This window comes from Gymnodraco acuticeps, unplaced genomic scaffold (genome assembly GCF_902827175.1).
Source record: "Gymnodraco acuticeps unplaced genomic scaffold, fGymAcu1.1, whole genome shotgun sequence".
In the NCBI taxonomy this organism is placed as follows: Eukaryota; Metazoa; Chordata; class Actinopteri; order Perciformes; family Bathydraconidae; genus Gymnodraco; species Gymnodraco acuticeps.
In genome coordinates, this window is record NW_022990502.1 from 558,807 (window position 1) to 577,843 (window position 19,037).

At 41.0% G+C, this 19,037-nt stretch overlaps 1 protein-coding gene across 6 annotated transcripts in view; it reads right to left on the reverse strand.

The window, feature by feature from the left end:
* Positions 1–15,694, reverse strand: part of gdpd5a (glycerophosphodiester phosphodiesterase domain containing 5a) — a 30,539-nt gene extending 14,845 nt beyond the window's left edge. For 2 of the 6 annotated variants that reach the window (XM_034226773.1, XM_034226777.1), the window contains exons 1-2: positions 15,276–15,694; positions 8,423–8,584 (exon numbers count right to left, since the gene is read on the reverse strand). In XM_034226773.1, coding sequence (XP_034082664.1) covers positions 8,423–8,539 — 117 coding nt within the window. In that variant the 5' untranslated portion in view covers positions 8,540–8,584; positions 15,276–15,694. The remainder of the gene's footprint in view (positions 1–8,422; positions 8,585–15,275) is intronic. The other 4 variants (XM_034226775.1, XM_034226774.1, XM_034226772.1 and 1 more) reach the window with 3 other exon arrangements.
* Positions 15,695–19,037: the final 3,343 nt, after the last annotated feature.

Below are 19,037 nucleotides of genomic sequence, written 5' to 3' on the forward strand. Positions count from 1 at the left end.
AGACAGTGGGTGAAACTGGTAGGTTTTCGCCTGTTTGGGGATTTTATATCCAGTTGACTTCGTTTTAACATTGCTATTGCTTTGTATGTCGGGGGCGGGAGATTCATGTGATTGGTTGTTGGTCGCGTTGCTCGCAAAAAATCGCCAAGCTTCAGACACGCCCAGCTTCAAGATTTTTTGATGCCTGTAGTGTAGACGGGCCGTAACAGGTAAAGTAATCCCTTTCTGAGGAAATCTCTTTCGTGAAGAAAGTAATGATGAGTTGAATAATTGAAGGAACTACTGTCAAAATCTCTTCATGAAAACATCCAACACTGCTCCAGTGGGAGTAAAGATGTTTGTGGGTTAATCTTAGTGTCTTCGCATTTACTGCATTTCAGCCATTCATCCAAATTGTGGTAGTAATCTTGATATCGTACTTTTTGAACTTTACCAGGACATTCAAGGAAGCTGTGAGATATTTACTGTCGAGTGCATGGCCTTCAAAGGTCTCTCCATTTATCTTCCCTTCTTTCAGTGCTCATAAATCCTGATCTCTGTGCTGACTTCACTATCCCTCCTTCTTTCCTCTCTAAACATAGACTCTAATAAGGCACATGGGTCCATGCACTATGCAGATTACAGGTATGCAAATATAAAGTATGAATATGTTATATTTTAATGGACATGTGCCATGTAAAAACAAAGTACCTGACTAATTATATCCTTGATTATACTGATTGCATTTTAGTCTAATGTGTGCCAGAACAGAAACAAACAGAGACAATGAGGTTTTAATAGTTGGAAATAACTAATAAAAAGTTGGCCCCTTGGGTGCTGGACAACAAACGACTGTATAAATACAACCTATATATTCTGACTAAACAATTTGGACATTCAGTGGTCTGCTCTTTCTTTATATCAGACCTTGGCTACACTCTTATCAAGGGACCATGTGCATATTATCATATCAATCTGCAGAAATATTTTGAATGTTGATTTTTATATTTGTGGAGAGCAAGCAACTTTGGATTCATGATGGCCAAAATGTCCCAAGTAAAGAAAGAAAAAGATAAATCAAACAAGAAATAAGCACAAGAGAAGGAAAGAAGTTAAAAGACAGAACTGGACTAAAAAACAGCAGGACATCAGACAGGAAGTATACACTAAAGAGAACAACAGAAGAATACAGGCAGGAAGTAAACACTAAAGGGAACAGCAGAAGAAGACGGGCAGGAAGTAAACACTAAAGGGAACAGTAGAAGAATACAGACAGGAAGTAAACACTAAAGGGAACAGCAGAAGAAGACAGACAGGTAGTAAACACTAAAGGGAACAGCAGAAGAATACAGACAGGAAGTAAACACTAAAGGGAACAGCAGAAGAATACAGACAGGAAATAAACACTAAAGGGAACAGCAGAAGAATACAGACAGGAAGTAAACACTAAAGGGAACAGCAGAAGAAGACGGACAGGAAGTAAACACTAAAGGGAACAGCATACAAATACAGACAGGAAATAAACACTAAAGGGAACAGCAGAAGAACACAGACAGGAAGTAAACACTAAAGGGAACAGCAGAAGAAGACGGACAGGAAGTAAACACTAAAGGGAACAGCATACGAATACAGACAGGAAATAAACACTAAAGGGAACAGCAGAAGAACACAGACAGGAAGTAAACACTAAAGGGAACAGCAGAAGAAGACAGACAGGAAGTAAACACTAAAGGGAACAGCAGAAGAATACAGACAGGAAATAAACACTAAAGGGAACAGCAGAAGAATACAGACAGGAAGTAAACACTAAAGGGAACAGCAGAAGAATACAGACAGGAAGTAAACACTAAAGGGAACATCAGAAGAAGACTGACATTAAGTAAACATTAAAGGGAACAGCAGAAGAAGACGGACATTAAGTAAACACTAAAGGGAACAGCAGAAGAAGACGGACATTAAGTAAACACTAAAGGGAACAGCAGCATAATACAGACAGGAAGTAAACACTAAAGGGGACAGCAGAAGAGGAAAGGCAGGAAGTAAACACTAAAGAGAGCACTGTATGGGCTCTGTCAACATTTGTAGACTGATTCATGGAAAATGTCAATAAACTTTGATAGTAACAAGGCAGAAGACCTCAATCAGTGCTGCCGTCATTTTAAATGATGTTGCTATGGCCGCAGTTCAGCCTTTGCTTTACAGTGGAACTGAACGTTAATTTAGAAGCGGAAGATATACTGTGTTTAAATCAATATGTTGTGTCAAATTATTTATTTATTTAGTAAGTAACTAATGTAACAGGATGATATGCAGTGAGTTGGTCATCAGCGAAAGAAACCTTGACAGGGTGAGCAGGACACAGACTGTGGGTGTTTCTCAATCTCAAGTACGCTTGCTTGGTAGCACAAGTCTTCCGAGCGTCTTGCTTCAGAAGCGAGGCAAGAATACTTCCTGGCATTTGGAAAACAAAGTTTGGAACAGGCTAGCAAGTGTGTAGGTGTGCTTCATATGAGAGGCCCCGCCTTACATTTTCCGCCACAGATTTGGGGAAATTGGTCCGTGCGCAAAGCATTGTGGGGATTTTAAGACCGCGGAGTCTACACATGTGCAGCCTCGAAATTTCTCCAAACAAAGTACGCCAGGCTTGGTAGATTTCCAAGTATGCTGGACATTGGAACAGTACTTCAGCGGCACTCAATGACGTAGTATGCTTGAAATAGCAGCTTTACTCACGATTGAGAAACACCCTGAATATATAAAGGCAGGACGCCAATGCGAAGTAGGAACCTTACATACTGTAAAGCTAATGTGGTTAACGTGTTGGAAAACAGTAGCACTTCCATCAAACACAGAACATTATTTGCGTTCATCCTGGAGTCTCCAGGTATATGTTCATCAGTTACTTACTTACTTTGTTTGTAGGTTACGTGTGGCTGGACAAGCAGTGGTTTATCAGAATGTTCTCATGTTGTACTATGACTTATAATATGTCAGGAAATACCCCACTCCTAAATGTGTGAAGCTTTTATGTGTCATAAAAACAGGCGGAAGCTAACAAATGTCCAAACGAGACTACTGAATGTCAAAACACTGAACACCAGTCTACCTTTAGCTTAGCGGTGTTGATGCGCAGCCATGCGACCGTGATGTTGTTTGTTTATACGTTAGCTTTTTACTTCGATCTATTGCATTTATGCTTCAAAATAAAATTAATATGGGGAGATTATCCTGCTGAACAAAAGGTGTTGTTACCATAGATGTGAGTTTGCAAAAGATTCTGCAATACTCCAAAATTCTATGGACAATCCGCGAGGGAGTCCGTGCGATGCTAACCTCTGAGCTGGCCTACAATGCACCACCCTATTCTGTACACAACCTCTATTTTCTTGTAGTAACTGTGTGATGCTCTTTTGGGCCACGATGTTTTAGTTCAATGTTTCCATTACCCCTCACTGACTGAGTGAAATAAGCAGAAATTCAGAGTCCCGATGATGTATAAGAGAAGTAGTAATTTACTAAAAAAGGACTGTGCTTAATAATAAAGTTACACATCACTGCACATGTTGCTAAGCTCTCTGCTTATGTGCTAGCACTTTGACCACAGACAGCTTTGTAAATAGAGACAGGGGGGAAAAGAGGCAGCTGTGTCCCTGCATTTTTCCTCTTGGTCAGCACATCATCAGTGCCAGCCTCACACATTCAGTTAATGGACAGATTTACTGCAGAGCCCTGGCTCTTGTGATAAAGAAGACATCCAGCAGCAGTGTCTGTAGCTGCCCAGCATGCAGCTGGGTGTGTGGCCTGGTTTACACACACTGTTTCTGTTACTTGCTTTATTGTGAGGGATCTTTCCCCCAGTTACTATGGCCTGCTCTAAGAGTCACTTAGGAATTCAAAACTTCTGTCGCATCAATAAATACTCTAATTTCTAAAATATCCAAAGATGTACTAAAGTGAAACTCCAATGAATGAAGCTCAACATGTATTGGATACTCTACAAACACTGTACACAAATGTCTACGATATCATTATCAGATTTAAGTGTTTTATGTGTTGAATACTGCCCAACATCTTACTGAACTCTTAATGAAAGACCTTTCATAAACCATAGGCTCTTCTTTTCAAGGCTTGTTTAGATCCCTATGTTTGTATGTTATGTCTATAGAGTGGTGTACAATACAAGGCATGCTACTTGAGGAAAAGACTATGGTAACAATTTATTGAGCAAATGCAATGCCATATTAAAGGGAACGTGCACTTTGAGTTACTGTTGTGTCATTTTTTTGTTTCATACGAACCCTGACCTACTTCTGGCCTGCAGAACAACAAAAAGGAAAACAGTTCATTTATTCCTGAGGTGCGATCAGGTTTCAGTGCAGTGTCAGCAGGATTGTGTTGTCTCATTAGCAGCCTCTGTGTTGTCCTGCTGCACACTATGTACAGTTAGCTGAAGGCCATACACACTTACCCAATATATCTGTTAAGACTGGTATTAGGCCTTTATCATACAATCAATTAAATGTATTCACACTATTTCAATCTTTTTTTGTTTGTTCTCGTCAATTTGACCTACAAGACCTCATTTTACATTTTATGCTGTGTCTCAATTTGGATACCTCCCTTCGTACACTGTATGTTGTGCACCGGTAAAACATGCACAGTGTGTGACTTCAACCATGTACTGTTGTCTCATATTGCTGACTGCTGCTGTCTCCGCATCGGAAGTGACATTGCTGCTGTTAGCTATCTAGCAAGCAATGTTATCGTTTGCATGAATGAACGGTGGCTTCTTTTTCAACCCTAGGTTGAAAGCCCTCGATCCTGGGAAATCTAAAAACAGCTTTAAAATCCAGATTCAGGGAATCAAAAAACAGGTTTAAATATCCTAGGTTATGGGTATCTAAAAACAATAGGTTTAAAATCCAGATTTAGGGGATTGCTTGGAAACTTAAAAAGATCTTGAGGAGGAATTAATAGAAAGCTCTATTTCTTAATAATAATAATATATTTATTTTGTTAGCGCTTTTACAGGTGCTCAAAGTCGCTTTACAAAGATAGTGAAAAGAAAAGAACAACAAATAAATATATAGTTAAAGTTAAAGACAAATAATACAAAAACAATCACACATTAAAAGCCAGATTGAAGAGGTGAGTTTTTGTGAGTTTGTTGAAGGTGGTGAGGTCAGTGCAGTCTCTGATGGGTTGGGGGAGTGAGTTCCAGAGGGAGGGGGCAGCGACGGAGAAGGCTCTGTCCCCCCAGGTCCGGTGCTTGATGCCAGTGGGGATGGATAGGAGGTTGGCTTCTGATGAGCGGGGGCAGCGGGAAGGAGTGTGGTGGTGCAGCAGGTCTGTGAGGTAGGGGGAAGGGGTGTGGTGGTACAGCAGGTCTGTGAGGTAGGGGGAAGGGGTGTGGTGGTGCAGCAGGTCTGTGAGGTAGTGGGAAGGGGTGTGGTGGTGCAGCAGGTCTGTGAGGTAGGGGGAAGGGGTGTGGTGGTGCAGCAGGTCTGTGAGGTAGGGGGAAGGGGTGTGGTGGTGCAGCAGGTCTGTGAGGTAGGGGGGGAGGGGGCTGGTTGTTGAGGGCTTTGTGAGTAATCAGGAGGACTTTGAAGTGGATTCTTTGACGGACGGGGAGCCAGTGGAGGTTCTGGAGGACGGGAGTGATGTGGTCTCGGGAGCGGGTGTGGGTGAGGAGGCGGGCAGCAGAGTTCTGGATATGTTGGAGTTTATTGAGGAGGTTGGATGGTATGCCGTAGAGCAGGGGTTCTCAACCTTTTTACACCAAGTACCACCTGAGAAAATAGATGGCTCTCCAAGTACCACCATATGACCAATGTTAAAATACAGTCTATGCACAGTTCATGCAGGACTCGGAGGCAAATCCATTATTTATTGTCAGCCACAGCTACATGTACAAAGGGCAGTCTTTCTCTCTCTCTCTCACTCATCACTCACTCACACACCACAAGTGAGAACATAAAGAACAAAATAATAACTTATTATTACACAACAAATGACAACTGTACATACATGTCATTTCCTATACCAAAGTTTGAATGTAGGCCTCCTGCAACAACCCACATCGTAACAGAAAATGTCCTATTGGGAATTCAGTTCCACAATAATAATGAAAGCCTCCAGGAGCAGATGAGCCTAAGGGCTAATAGCTCATCTTCAGTCTGCTGATGTTTGCTATTGCCATTTCTGTGGTGGCAAAAAAGAAAAGAAAAGAGATAACAATTAAGGACAAGTGTGTGCTTTTTCAGCTTTTGACCTCGGTCACAGCCTTCTCTCCATTCTTTGTGCAAATGCCTTCTTCCTGAGTCACTTCTCTCCGCCATCACAGCGTTGTGACTGTGCATATCACTTTTGCGTTGCTGGCGGAGCCTGCGCTTTGTGCTCCGTTGATGACTGTCCTCCTCCTCATTCACTTGTTCACTTTCGCTGGTAATATTCTCCTCTGTACCTCTCTTCTGAATACCTCCCGTTATGAGCCATGTTTTTTAACATCATTCAGCTTTCTTCTTTCTTTAGCTTGCTTGCAACGTTCGATAATCGTTCGCGGTCGTCATTAGCAATGCCAGAAATACATTTAAAAAAATGTGTAGCATTTTGATAGTATGATTTATTTTTTAATTAATGTTATTCAATCAAGCCTCAAACTGATGGCACTTGTCCCTATAGCCTGTTTTAAATTAAAGTTGTCTGAGGTCCTTACCACCAGCTGCTCTTGCAGTAATAAGTAGTACCTTTCTTACTGTCCCAAAGGTGCACAATGTAGTGACTGCTTTTCGTCTTTTTGTTTACTTAGTTGTGTTCTCTGTATTTTTTATGTCTGTGTTATGTGTAAGAACTGTTGCTGCCTTCTTGGCCAGGTCAGCATTGTAAATGAGATGTTGTCTCAATGTTTTCATATTTTTAAATAAAATGTAAAAATATGAGCCACCAACATTTCAGATTCCTCCGCGTACCACTACCTGGAGCTGGCGTACCATCAGTGGTACGCGTACCACAGGTTGAGAACCACTGCCGTAGAGGATGCTATTGCAGTAGTCGAGTCGTGAAGTGATGAATGCATGAATCAGGGTTTCAGCAGCAGAGGAGGAGAGTGATGGGCGGAGACGGGCAATGTTTTTGAGGTGGAAAAAGGCGGTCCTGGTGATGTGATTGATGTGGTGGTTGAATTTGAGCTGACTGTCGAAGATGACTCCGAGGTTGCGGATGTGAGGGGAGGGGGGGGGGATAGAGTGTTGCCGTCAATGGTGAAGTTGAAATTCTGGATGTCTTTGATACGGGATGGGGGGCTGATGATGACGATGTCTGATTTGGCACTGTTCAGTTGGAGATAGTTTGTTTGCATCCATGCTTTTATTTCTGAGAGACAGTTGGTGAGAGTGGAGTGTGTTGTGGGGTGATGGTTTTTGTTGAGATATAAAGTTGGATGTCATCGGCGTAGCAGGGAAATTGAAGGTTGTGGCGACGAATGATTTTGCCAAGGGGGAGCATGTAAAGGATGAAGAGGAGGGGGCCAAGCACCTCTTAATGTCTTTTATTTTTGTAAAGCACTTTGAATTGCCTTGTGTTGAAAGGTATTATATACATAAACTTGCCTTGCCAGTATAGTTGTAGGCCTATGTGTTGTTTTTTAAATAGTTAAAGTATATTTTTTATTGGTGTAATGTTGTGTTTTTTGGCGCAACCGTATTATGGTGGTCACGTATTTTCAAGATGGCGGTCATTAAGAGAAAGAAGTGAAATGAGTGCACCTTCGGGGTTATCATAGTGCACTGTCCTACATTGCATCAGAACTCAAATATGCACTCGAATCCGCACATGTAAGTACAGAGGAACACGGATTGAAACACAGCATTACTCACACAGAGACAAACATTTCTGCTGCAACTCTCCAGAGATCCGTTGACTGAGATGTAAGCTAAGACAGCCCTAGCATTCAGCACAGGCACTGTAAATACTATGGCTTAAGCACCTGTGATTACCATAATAACCATTGTTCTTCACAACAATTACTACAGTTGAAGTGTAATAAGCAGTTTGGATGTTTGTCTATTTCATGACTTAAGTAAGGCTTGAACTGACTTGGTGGAGCCCGGGTTAGAGTTTGGGGGTTGGGGCTAGCTACTACCAATGTGATGTTTAAGGTTTAAGACCTTAAGCTTCTTTTGTTAAATGAAAAGACTTTCACAGAAAATCATGCTCAGCATTCTAAAAAGTAAGTTGTCAAAAAATTATTGCATTGGTCCCAAAATATTAGTAAATTAAATATGACAATCCATCGACAACTGCATACAATAATAGTAATACAATAAGGTTGTGGCAGTAACAGAACAGTGTTGCTATGTTTTGTATACACAACTAGTCATATATTCAAATACATATTAGCATATTATCATGATAACCATACATATTGATCAGAAATCATTCTTACCCTTGAGCTGTCTTCTTGGGAACGCTGGTAGCGTTTCCAGCGGCAACCATAGATCCCAGTGACGAAGGACACAAAGAGCTGCTTCTCATAGACCTGTAATGGTTGGTGTTTCACCATGCTCCTGCAGCCAGTCTCTTAACATCCCACACAGGACTGGGAACCCTGAAGAAAACACAACATACTTTCAGAAAATTAACTCGCTTTTCATACATACAATTATATATTCCATCAACATACCATGTCACGTCATGTTGCTCAGGTGTTTTTCACTAAACAAAATGAATATGTTGACAGTCCTGTGCCTTGTTTGGAGTTACAACACCTGGGAGGCAGTTAACACACTATTCAATAGTGACTCACATCAGGGACAGACATAATAATATGGTATATGCTTTACAGTCAACCTTAAGGTAAGCAGCTTTATGGGAACGTCTTGATCCTTTAACAAGAAGATCATCGGAGAGAGGGAAGAGTGAGATGAAGTCAGTGTGTTGCTCCCATACTCCCCGCTGCCTCAGAGAAAAGCTTGTTGCCTTGGTGGCAGGTAAAAATGTCTTTCAGCATTCAAACGACTTAATTCATCCCAAGTAGGGCAAGTTTATTCCAGCTTTACCCAGTCCATACACAACATCCAAACTCACAAGCAAGGAATTTTTCGTAGTCAACAGTAAATACAAAAACGTTTTAATAAACTTCAAATAACCAAGCTTTCTGGAAAAGTTGGTTTTGTGCCATGTCTTTTTTTGTAGTGATCCTTGTTGCTCCTTTTTCCTTGTTTTTAAAAAGCATTTTCAACCCATTTCTTAGAAGCTTGTATGAAATGCATGATTGTAGCAAATGTAACATACAGTACACTGAGTGGTAGCTACATGATGTCTTTCAAAAGCTGGTTACAGAGAACAAAGCATGTGGCCTTGAGGGCCTTTCTGTTCTGGGTGAGTGACAGTTAAAGATAATGTTGATTTCCAAATAATTATATATTTTTTCTTTTAGCAGCATGGTGACATACCACAATTTAAATCTTAAAAACTCATTGAGTATTGTGTGGATTTAAACATTTTTGTACATACATTCATGGTCCCTAGAGGATGAATCCTTGTCATGGTTTTTATATTCTTTTTATTTTGAATAGTTTGCTTGTTTGTGTGATTCTTCCTCACTCCCATTTGCCTGCTCTCTCGTCAGTACATCCTCCTCACCAACCAGTCATCTGCTCTATTCCTAATCAGCTGGTACGTATACACACACCGATCAGACACTGACCAGATTGTCTTGGTGCCACTTGCCAAAGCTTTCCAACGTTGTTTGTGTCTTGCCAGTATCTGTGCTCACCGTTGCATGTTTTTTCCCGGACTCAGATTTGACCTAGTCCTAAACTTGTGTTTGCCTGATTGGATTTATGTATCTTTGCTCTACTTTTTATAAGTAAAGACTTTGTGGTTTGCACCTGCCTTTGCTTGAATCATGCTTTGGGGTTTTGGTCCTTCAGTTGGGAAAATTCTCATGACTTCTCTCTGGTACCATAATAAAAGACATTTTTAGTTCCAATTAAAAGAAATTGGTTTGAAACCAAATGCCCATCAGTATGAAGGTAGGTGTCCTCAGTCATTTGAATGAGGCCACTGCTTTGGTACAGCACATATGACTGTGATGAGGGCCTGGCATTGTCACTAACAGAACCATTTGTTCCTGTGGGCTCCTCTGTTCCGGACAGATAGAGGGAGATCAATGTGAGTTTACGGGTCAACAGACCTCACCAACAACAAACTGCTCCTTTGTATTTATCACTTGTCTTTAAGCACTTGACAAATCGCACCATGACAGTGTGACCGAGCTAATTGTGTTTCTGGCTAGCACTGTTCAATTTATAAGCAGATCCATAGAGAAACAAGACCTGTTTCTACAGCCCTGAAGCAGCTCAGTGAGGCTGCACTGAGACCTAGCAGAGCTTTGAGCTAAATGCTAAAATGCAAACACAGTAAATAGCATTTGTAACACTATTCTAGTTTTCAAACACACTAAATACTCCTGGATCCAGCACTTTCATCAACACTTGACAGAAAATACAAATGTGTGCACTGTGTCTTTGAGGGAAAGTCTTTAACAGTAAAACCACTGTGACACGACAACACTTGACTTCATTTGTGTTTCGATCAACATGCATTTACCTAGGCCTAATTCAAATATGCATTAATGATATAATATAAATGTTTAAGTATTTTTAGCAATTTAGTAATCTGCTGGTCATTTTCTTAATGTATTTTTTATGGTTTCTTTTTAAAATGACTGCATGTAGCACTTTTCTAGTCTTTACCACTATTAAGGGTCTTAATTACCTGCTGAGGGAGACCAATATTCACACACAGTCCAGCAACATTGGCCATGCCATCAGGAGCAATTTAGAGTTACACCTTGCCAACAGACACATCAACATGTTGACTGCAGGAGCTGGAACAACTGACGTTCCAATTGGAGGATGACCATCTACTTCGTCAGCCTAAACCGACCATAACATAGTCCTGTTAGAACAGTATAATCTCTGTATCAGGACAAGTGTAGAAAATGTACTTTGTTGAATTTTATAGATGTCCAATAATTCCTCAGCCAGGTTAGCTCAATTGACAACAAAGCTCTTCTAGCTGGCCTTAGACCAGGGGCCTATACTACGAAGCCGGTTCAACATAACCTGGATATGTTTGAGTTAGCCGGTTGGCCTAATCCAAAACATACGCGCTCTTGCTAAACTGTCCTACGACGCTGGTTATCAAGCGGATCGCTCAAGCCAGCCGTGTCCTATCTAGTTAGGTGCGCGTTCACATAAAAGAGGTGGTATTTGGAGCATTCGACCAATCACAAACATGGAGAAGCGTAGGCTACTGACAGCGCAGCGTCATACTTCCTGAATGAAAAGTAAACTATAATATTAATCAAATATGAATTAGTTAAACTTTAAACATCCATGACTTAAACACTTGATCCAGGATCAAAGCCACATAGCTGCACCTGCAAGGTGAATACAGCTGGTAAAAGAAAAAGTGTTTGAATGCGTACATTAACAGGTTTATGATATCACTGCCCTGTCTAAGACACGAGTGGATCTGACTTTAATTACATTTGACTCGAGTACTTCGTCAACTTAATGTGTTGCTTAAAATAATTCTGCATACAGTACGTGACACTGTGAGTGTTGCACGGCCAGATACGGCTCAAGAAACTGACTCAGATAAGGAGATAATACATTATGATGTGATATGAATGATAACGGGACACATCGACGTCTGCACTCACAGTGCCGCGAACTGTAGGCTACGTAATGTTACTTTGATCCGGTTACTTATGTTGTGGCAGATATTTAATTAAGCTTTCTTAACATAATAGTATAATAATAGTATATTAGTTATAATAGTCAGATTGCTCTGAAGATGGGAGGTGATATTCTATTCATTTTCACATTCACACAGTCGGTGATTTTTGCCGGCCGTCTTTCCTGCAAAGGCAGTTTAAACTGTATTTCCTCCGCACACTGAGCCCTAACGGCCCGTCTACACAGCGGCGTGCGTTGAAGCTTGCCGGCGGGCGTGTCTGAAACTCGACCAACAACCAATCACATGAATCTCCCGCCCCTGACACACAAGTAGCGGTTTGATTGGCTAGAGCTTGTACTGGCTTATGATTCGATTGGCTGGCGCTTCTGCCGAGGCTTCAAAAGTTGAACATTGCTCAACTTTTGCAGCGAGCCACGCCAGCAAACCTCTGCGTCGCTTCCCACAATGCAGTTCGGCGAAAAGTGACGTCACCCCATTCAAAGTGAATGGTGAAGCTTTCAACGCACGCCGCTGTGTAGACGGGTCGTGATTGGTCAGCAGGCGGTGCTTTCACTGAATGTATCTCTTATCCTGGAACCTATCCTGCTCCGGAGCAGGCTAGCCGCTCAGCATAAGTTATCTAGCCCGCTAAAAAGTGAACCAGCTTCGTAGGACTGGAAATCCCTGAAGTTAACTTGCTAAACGAAAATCCTGATTCGTAGTATAGGCCCCAGGTTAGCCGCTCAGCATAAGTTACCATGGAGATCTAGCCCGCTAAAAAGGGAACCAGCGTCGTAGGACCGGACACCCCGAGTTTTCCCTGAAGTTAGCCCGCTAAGCAAAAATCCTGCTTCGTAGTACAGGCCTCAGTTCCCTCTCATGAACCTGAGAGGATTTTACTACTCTCCTTTCCTCCCTGCCAGCTTCCAGAAGTTCCCTGGTGAGTGTCAGCACGCCTCCAAGGCTGAGGAACCTTACTGTGTCATAGCTGTCATTAAGTAAGATGTATGTTCTCATTGAATGATAATACAATAATCCACCGAGTCTCAGCCAACCAATTGCCACAGAGCCTCTGAGAAACTAGTCCATTATTAGGCTTTTATCTCAGTCACTGTCGCCTCATTACAGGCTCCCATCTTTCACTCCTTCATGAAATGTATATATCCATGCATTAAAAGTATCCTTAATCTTTCTGTGGATTAAGCCAAAAATAGAGATTCCATTAGTGCCACTCGCTGATTAATCATGTGGCGTATGAGGGCCAGAACCCTGTGCTAACCTGCGTCCATCTACTCGTCACAAGCTGCCCTGCACGTCAACAGCCAGTTCTGTGGAAACCTCAGACTTATTAAAGATGGTTCATTCTAACGGATGCAGCAGGTGGCCCGCAGGGAGCCAACCACTGAGCGGGATGCCTAAATATTGATGCAGGAATGAGTCCTAAAACCCCAGGAATTAGTTATCTTTTTACCACTTCCGGTTCCCTCGTCTCAAAGTCAAGGTTTTAAGCTAGATGCCTGGAATAAGAAGTATGGTCAATCTTAACGAGATGTCAACATCAATAAATATCTCTCTGCTGAATGTACAACGTTTCTATGTGTCTTAAAAACAGCAGTTGGTAACAAGTGACTAAATGAGAACACTAAATGTCATCAACAATATAAACAGTGGTGACGCGCAGTCATGGGACTACTTTGTTTATATGCTAATGTGAGCTATTTACTTCTGACAATTTTATTTACGCTTCAAAAACCAACAGATGGTGTTAATATAGATTGTCTTGCTTAGCAAAATGTGCAAGTATCACAAACATGTGTTTGGCAAAGGTCCTATTTTCCTATCAAAATCCAAGGTAAAAATCCCATTGCTTTTTGTCGCGTTGTCACGTCACGTTTACCTACAAATATACAGTACGTCATCACTGTACCCCTCTATTGGAAGTCAAATATGTCTTCTACTAACCACATGTAAAAGCACATGAAGACACACACATTAAAGCTTGGTTCATTGGCTTATCAAATACTTGACAACTGGATATTTGCAGAGCAAATGGATTACATCATATGTTCAGTGTTTACCATGCCATAAGATGCATACATGATGGGACATGGAGTCGGATGCAAACCAGTAATGGAAAGCAACTAAGTACATTTACTCAGGTACTGTACTTAAGTACAATTATTGACGTACTGGTACTTAAGTATGATCACTTTATGATACTTCTACACTTACATACTACTTCTACACCCCTACATTTCAAAGAGTAATAATGCATTTACTGGACTTCAGTTATCAGACAGCTTAAGTTACTTTTCAGAATAAGATTTTGCTTTGTTAAATAAAAAATACAGGACAGACTTTTAACATTATACATCTCTAAAGACTTAAACCGGTAGAATAACTGTTACAAAACGGTAAAAAATTCAGACATATTACAAAAAAGTTAGAAAGAAAGTCCTACAGTAGATATGAAACCGTTGAGTATCATATAAAATGTTACAAAAGCAAACCTTTACTTGATACTGCAATGTCAACAATCAATGTCATTCCATAATATTTTCTCAAATGGAGGACTTCTACAGCAGGAGGAGTACTTGTACTTGTGCTACTTCAAGTAAATTATTCTGACAGTACATTTTGAATACTGTAATTTGACATTGATATATTGGTACTTTTACTCAAGTAGAGGAAATGACTACTTCTTCAACTACTGATGAAAACAATCCGGCCCAAAGTGAATTAATGAAACCATTTCTTACTGTTGTGTACTTCCAAACATTGACATTGCTTATTTTCCCAGGGTAACCTACACTGTATTAAGTAAACTGTTAATACTACAGGAGAACACATGGGGACTAATGATGATCAGTTTGGTCCCTGTAATATCTATCATAATGAATAATAATAAGATGACCCTAATGCTGCTGAAATTGCCAATAAGAGCACAGAGGGTTTCACATTTGATCAAGGGCATCACTTTGTGTTAAAAAGTAGTGGGATATAGGTGATGATTTAGAAATAGTCTTCAATATACAATGTTAGGCAATGCAATGTTAGGGATCAATTTGACTAAGATTGGGAGAAAAAAACAAGGAACTTTGTCAAGACATTTTCAAAGTGACCAATCCCAGCATGCATGATTTTGGTCATTTTATGGTGAGTAAAATAGGGTAGGATATTCTGTTTAGTTGATGACGTTGAACATTAATTCATTCTATATATATTAACATTGTATTTTGTGTTTTCATACTATGTAAACAAACCTTTCTAAAAGTATTTGTCATTTGTTAATTATCATTTCTTGGTGCAAGTTTTTTTTACGTGTTTACAATATTATACTGTTAAAAAGTAATAGGGACGAAATCACAAAAGGGTTTGGGACCCGTCCCAATAGTCCTCACTGTAAATGACAAATATGCAACAGATTGAAAAGATAATAAAAGCTTTAACACCAGTGAGCACAGAGCACTGGTCAGTGACAGCCGCTCAGATTACAATTTAAATGGAGATAATCCGATAAAGTGCGCACAACACGCAGCCTGCTTTACCTCCACGACAGCCTTTTATCCCGGACAGAGTTGGAGCTCTGGGTTACTCAGTTATCTCCATGGTGGACATCATGTCTCCCTCACAGTTGGACTTTAAGGACGCATGCAGGTCTTCAGAGAGACTTCCTGCGGCCGCATGAGGCAGGTCGGCGGCGCACATCGAGAAGCTGCAGGACTTCAAAACTCTCCCATAGTTTGTCCTTGGACAGAGACACACACAAAAACACACGCACACACTCACACAAACACACACCTCAATTTCACACTGCAACAGAGCTGTAATCCTCTAACACTCTGTGGGTGGAGCTGTGCGGCACACTGCAAATAATACTGCATCTATTCAGATTAACACCGAGCACAGGGCTCAGAGGAGGACACTTTTTACAGTGTGCATCATATCAGTGACCAGGGGAACGCACCTGACTGCTACTGGAGGAGGGAGGTTCACTTCTGATGCCACGAAATGCTTTTTACTGTATCTTCAAGACAATGATTTAAATGTGTTAAATTACTATAGGGCAACATACAGTATAAGAAACAAATATAGAGTTTTGAACAAATGTGATTTGTTTTTAGTTCTGAGATTAAAGTTATAATTCTGACTTTAATCTCAAAACTAACAAACAACTCTTTTGTTCAGGTCTCAATAGTACGGTGGCCCTGAAGTGCAAGTCAAAACAGCATTTCAGGAAACACCGCAGCATTTCAATTTATACGGAAAGGGTATTCCTTTTAGGAGAACACTTCTTGTTTGTGATTGGACAGAGCCAGCCAGAGAAGCACTGCTGTGATTGGTTCTTTTTGCTGCCAGTCAAGAAATGACGCTTTGTGATTGATCTGCTCCCTCTGCACCCGACAGCGCAACATGCCCCGAACAGAGTTGGGTGTTACGCGTTACAAAGTAATGCGTTACTGTAATAATATTACTGGTAACGGAGTAGTGTAACGCGCTACTTTTATAATTCAGTAATCACACTACAGTTACTAACATTGCCCCGACACGCGTTACTTCGTTACTTTCTAAAATCAGTCATAATCAAACCTCAACAAACACCTGCAAAGAACACATGCTAAGGTGAAGCTAAGGCACAGCTATTTGTTGTTTGTTTATATCACGTAGTCTGTTCTTCTTCTCTGTTTTCCGGTTGTTGCCTGTTTTGAATGACGAATACACACTACCGCCGCCTGCTGGTAAGGAGAGTTATTGCCACTCACGCATGCGCAGTTCGTACGTGCTCGGCTGAAGTCTTGGCGGTGTGTTCCAGTGCAACACATGGCCAACACGCAGGAGAACACGCCGACGCAACAGCGTGAGCAGAGATAGACTGCGCAAAATATACAGATAGCAGGAGACAGAGGACAGCCATGGTCAGATAGGAAAACATTCAGGAGCTATCTGGATCAGTCGTCTTATGCGACAATGGAAACTGAACTAAAGAGAACATTTTAAACTTTAGCAGTCTGCGTGATCTGCCTGCAGGGAGGGGCGGGCCGGCCCTGCGAGTAAAGTAGCGAGTAAAGTAGCGAGTAAAGTAACGAGTTACTTTATGTAGAGAGTAACGAAGTAGTGTAATATATTACTTTTTTTTTAGTAACGACCCCATCTCTGGCCCCGAAACATCAGCCGTTAGCTGTTAGCACACAGAGCTCACAGCTCCTATCTGTTCAGAAACAGGACAAAAGTTAAACATGAACAAACCACAGACTGTCTATGTCATGGTGAATACAGTCGCTGCTTTATGTATGTCTGTATGCCATTGTTGTGAGTGTGGACGGAGCAGCTACAGGTTGGTTTATCCTGATCGATCTGATCTTCATTCAGGAAACACGCATTTTAAAAGGTTTTCGCCTGCCATCTTGTCTGCATCAAATGCTGGGGTGTTTTTTTTTATTTATTTTTTTTACACTTGATGTGAAGAAACCCGGCGTCATGGGCGGGTCCCATGGGGCCGGGCCCGCCCATCCAGGATTTGGGCCCGCCCATCCAGGATTTGGGCCCGCTGTTTTAATCAGGGCTGAATACCACATTTGTATTGTTTTATTATTATGTTTATTGTTGTTATTTGTAGGGCTTTGTCCTAATATTTATTTTTGTATTAGTTTAATATAATTTTTTTATTTTGCTAGGAAATTCTGAATGAAAGGCTGCGCGCAAGACTGGTTTTTTGCTGGGTTGAGTCGTGTGGGTTTTTGAGTGAGATGCGGCACAGCAGCCTGTCAGTTAGTTTACTCTTGCTAGTGGTTCACGAAAGGAATATGGCAACTCAGCGCCAGATGCAGGCACATTAGAATAAATCAGTTAGGCCTACGTTACCAATGAGTAAGCAAGTCAGCTGGCAATCAATTATATTTTGAAGAGAAATTTACTCTCAAGCCGGCTCTCTCACAAATTCCTGCTCTGTGCGCAAGCAGACCGCTGCACAGGCTCTCTGCCTCGCTCAATCTATCTCTCTCTCCCTTTCTCTCCATCGCTCAACCTCACTCCACCTCTCACCCTGTGTGCGCTCAAGTTTGCCTGCGTGCTTGCCCAAGTTGGCACAGCGTTACAAATGTGCCACAAAACCAACCAATGGATACATAAGAACGTCAACAGCCTTATGGCAACCTAAAACCCCTCTCTTCAAGAGATTGATTTCTATTTTATTAATCTAGGGTTTAATAAAGGATTTATCATTCTGATTATGAGGAAGTTACTCAGATCATATACTTGAGTAAATAAGTGTATACATAATCTGTTACAATAATAATAATAATACATTTATTTTGTTAGCGCTTTTACAGGTGCTCAAAGACGCTTTACAGATATAGTGAAAAGAAAAGAAAGGAACAACAAATAAATATATAGTCAAAGTTAAAGTCAAATAATACAAAAACAATCACACATTAAAAACCAGATTTAAGATTATACAACTATAAAGTAAAATTGTTTCTTGGGTAAAAGTACCAAAGTCTAGGCATCAAAATATACTTTAGGATCAGGAGCCTCATTTATAAAGGGATATACGCTCAAAAAATGGTGTATACGCCAGTTTCTACGCAATGTTTGCGATTTATAAAACACTAACTTGACGGGAAAATGTGCGGTCTTCCACGCAAACTCTGACCCATGCGTACGCACTAAGCACAAACACGGGAGAGACGAGAAACTGCGACACCGTTGGCAGAAGGAAGAATGGAGAGAAATATACGCAAATGTTATTGATCACCCCTCGATTATGTTCTCTTGTTAAGAAATGTATTCTCATAAATGATGCGGTAAACAGAAGGACAGAATTACTTTAAACTGACGCCCTTTTGCATTTATATACGTTGTATAGATACGAGCATGGTTTTATACTATCATGTTTAATCGTGTTTTATACCGTTCGCCAATAGCCTACTTGATAAGTCGCTCGTAAAACACAGGAGGTATGGAAACTAAGAACACCATATGTGGTAAATTGTACAGCAAATATAACACAACACATTAGTTATATTTCCTTTAACTGGTGGATTATGGATATATAGTTGCTGATCGACAGCTGGAACACAAACCACCAAATACAAAAACATAATTCAGATCCAGTCGTCATGACTCCACTCCGGAGGGATTCCCCGATCATTTCTTACAGTCTCTCATCAAGGGGGTGTCTCCTGTCCCCGGTACAAACACACTGCCTGAGGAAGGCTATGTGTATTTCTTTTGTCATGAACCTTTTTCGGACCACTTATTTATTTATTTTGGTGACGATCCGACCTCCATGCTACGACTCTGGTTCAAAC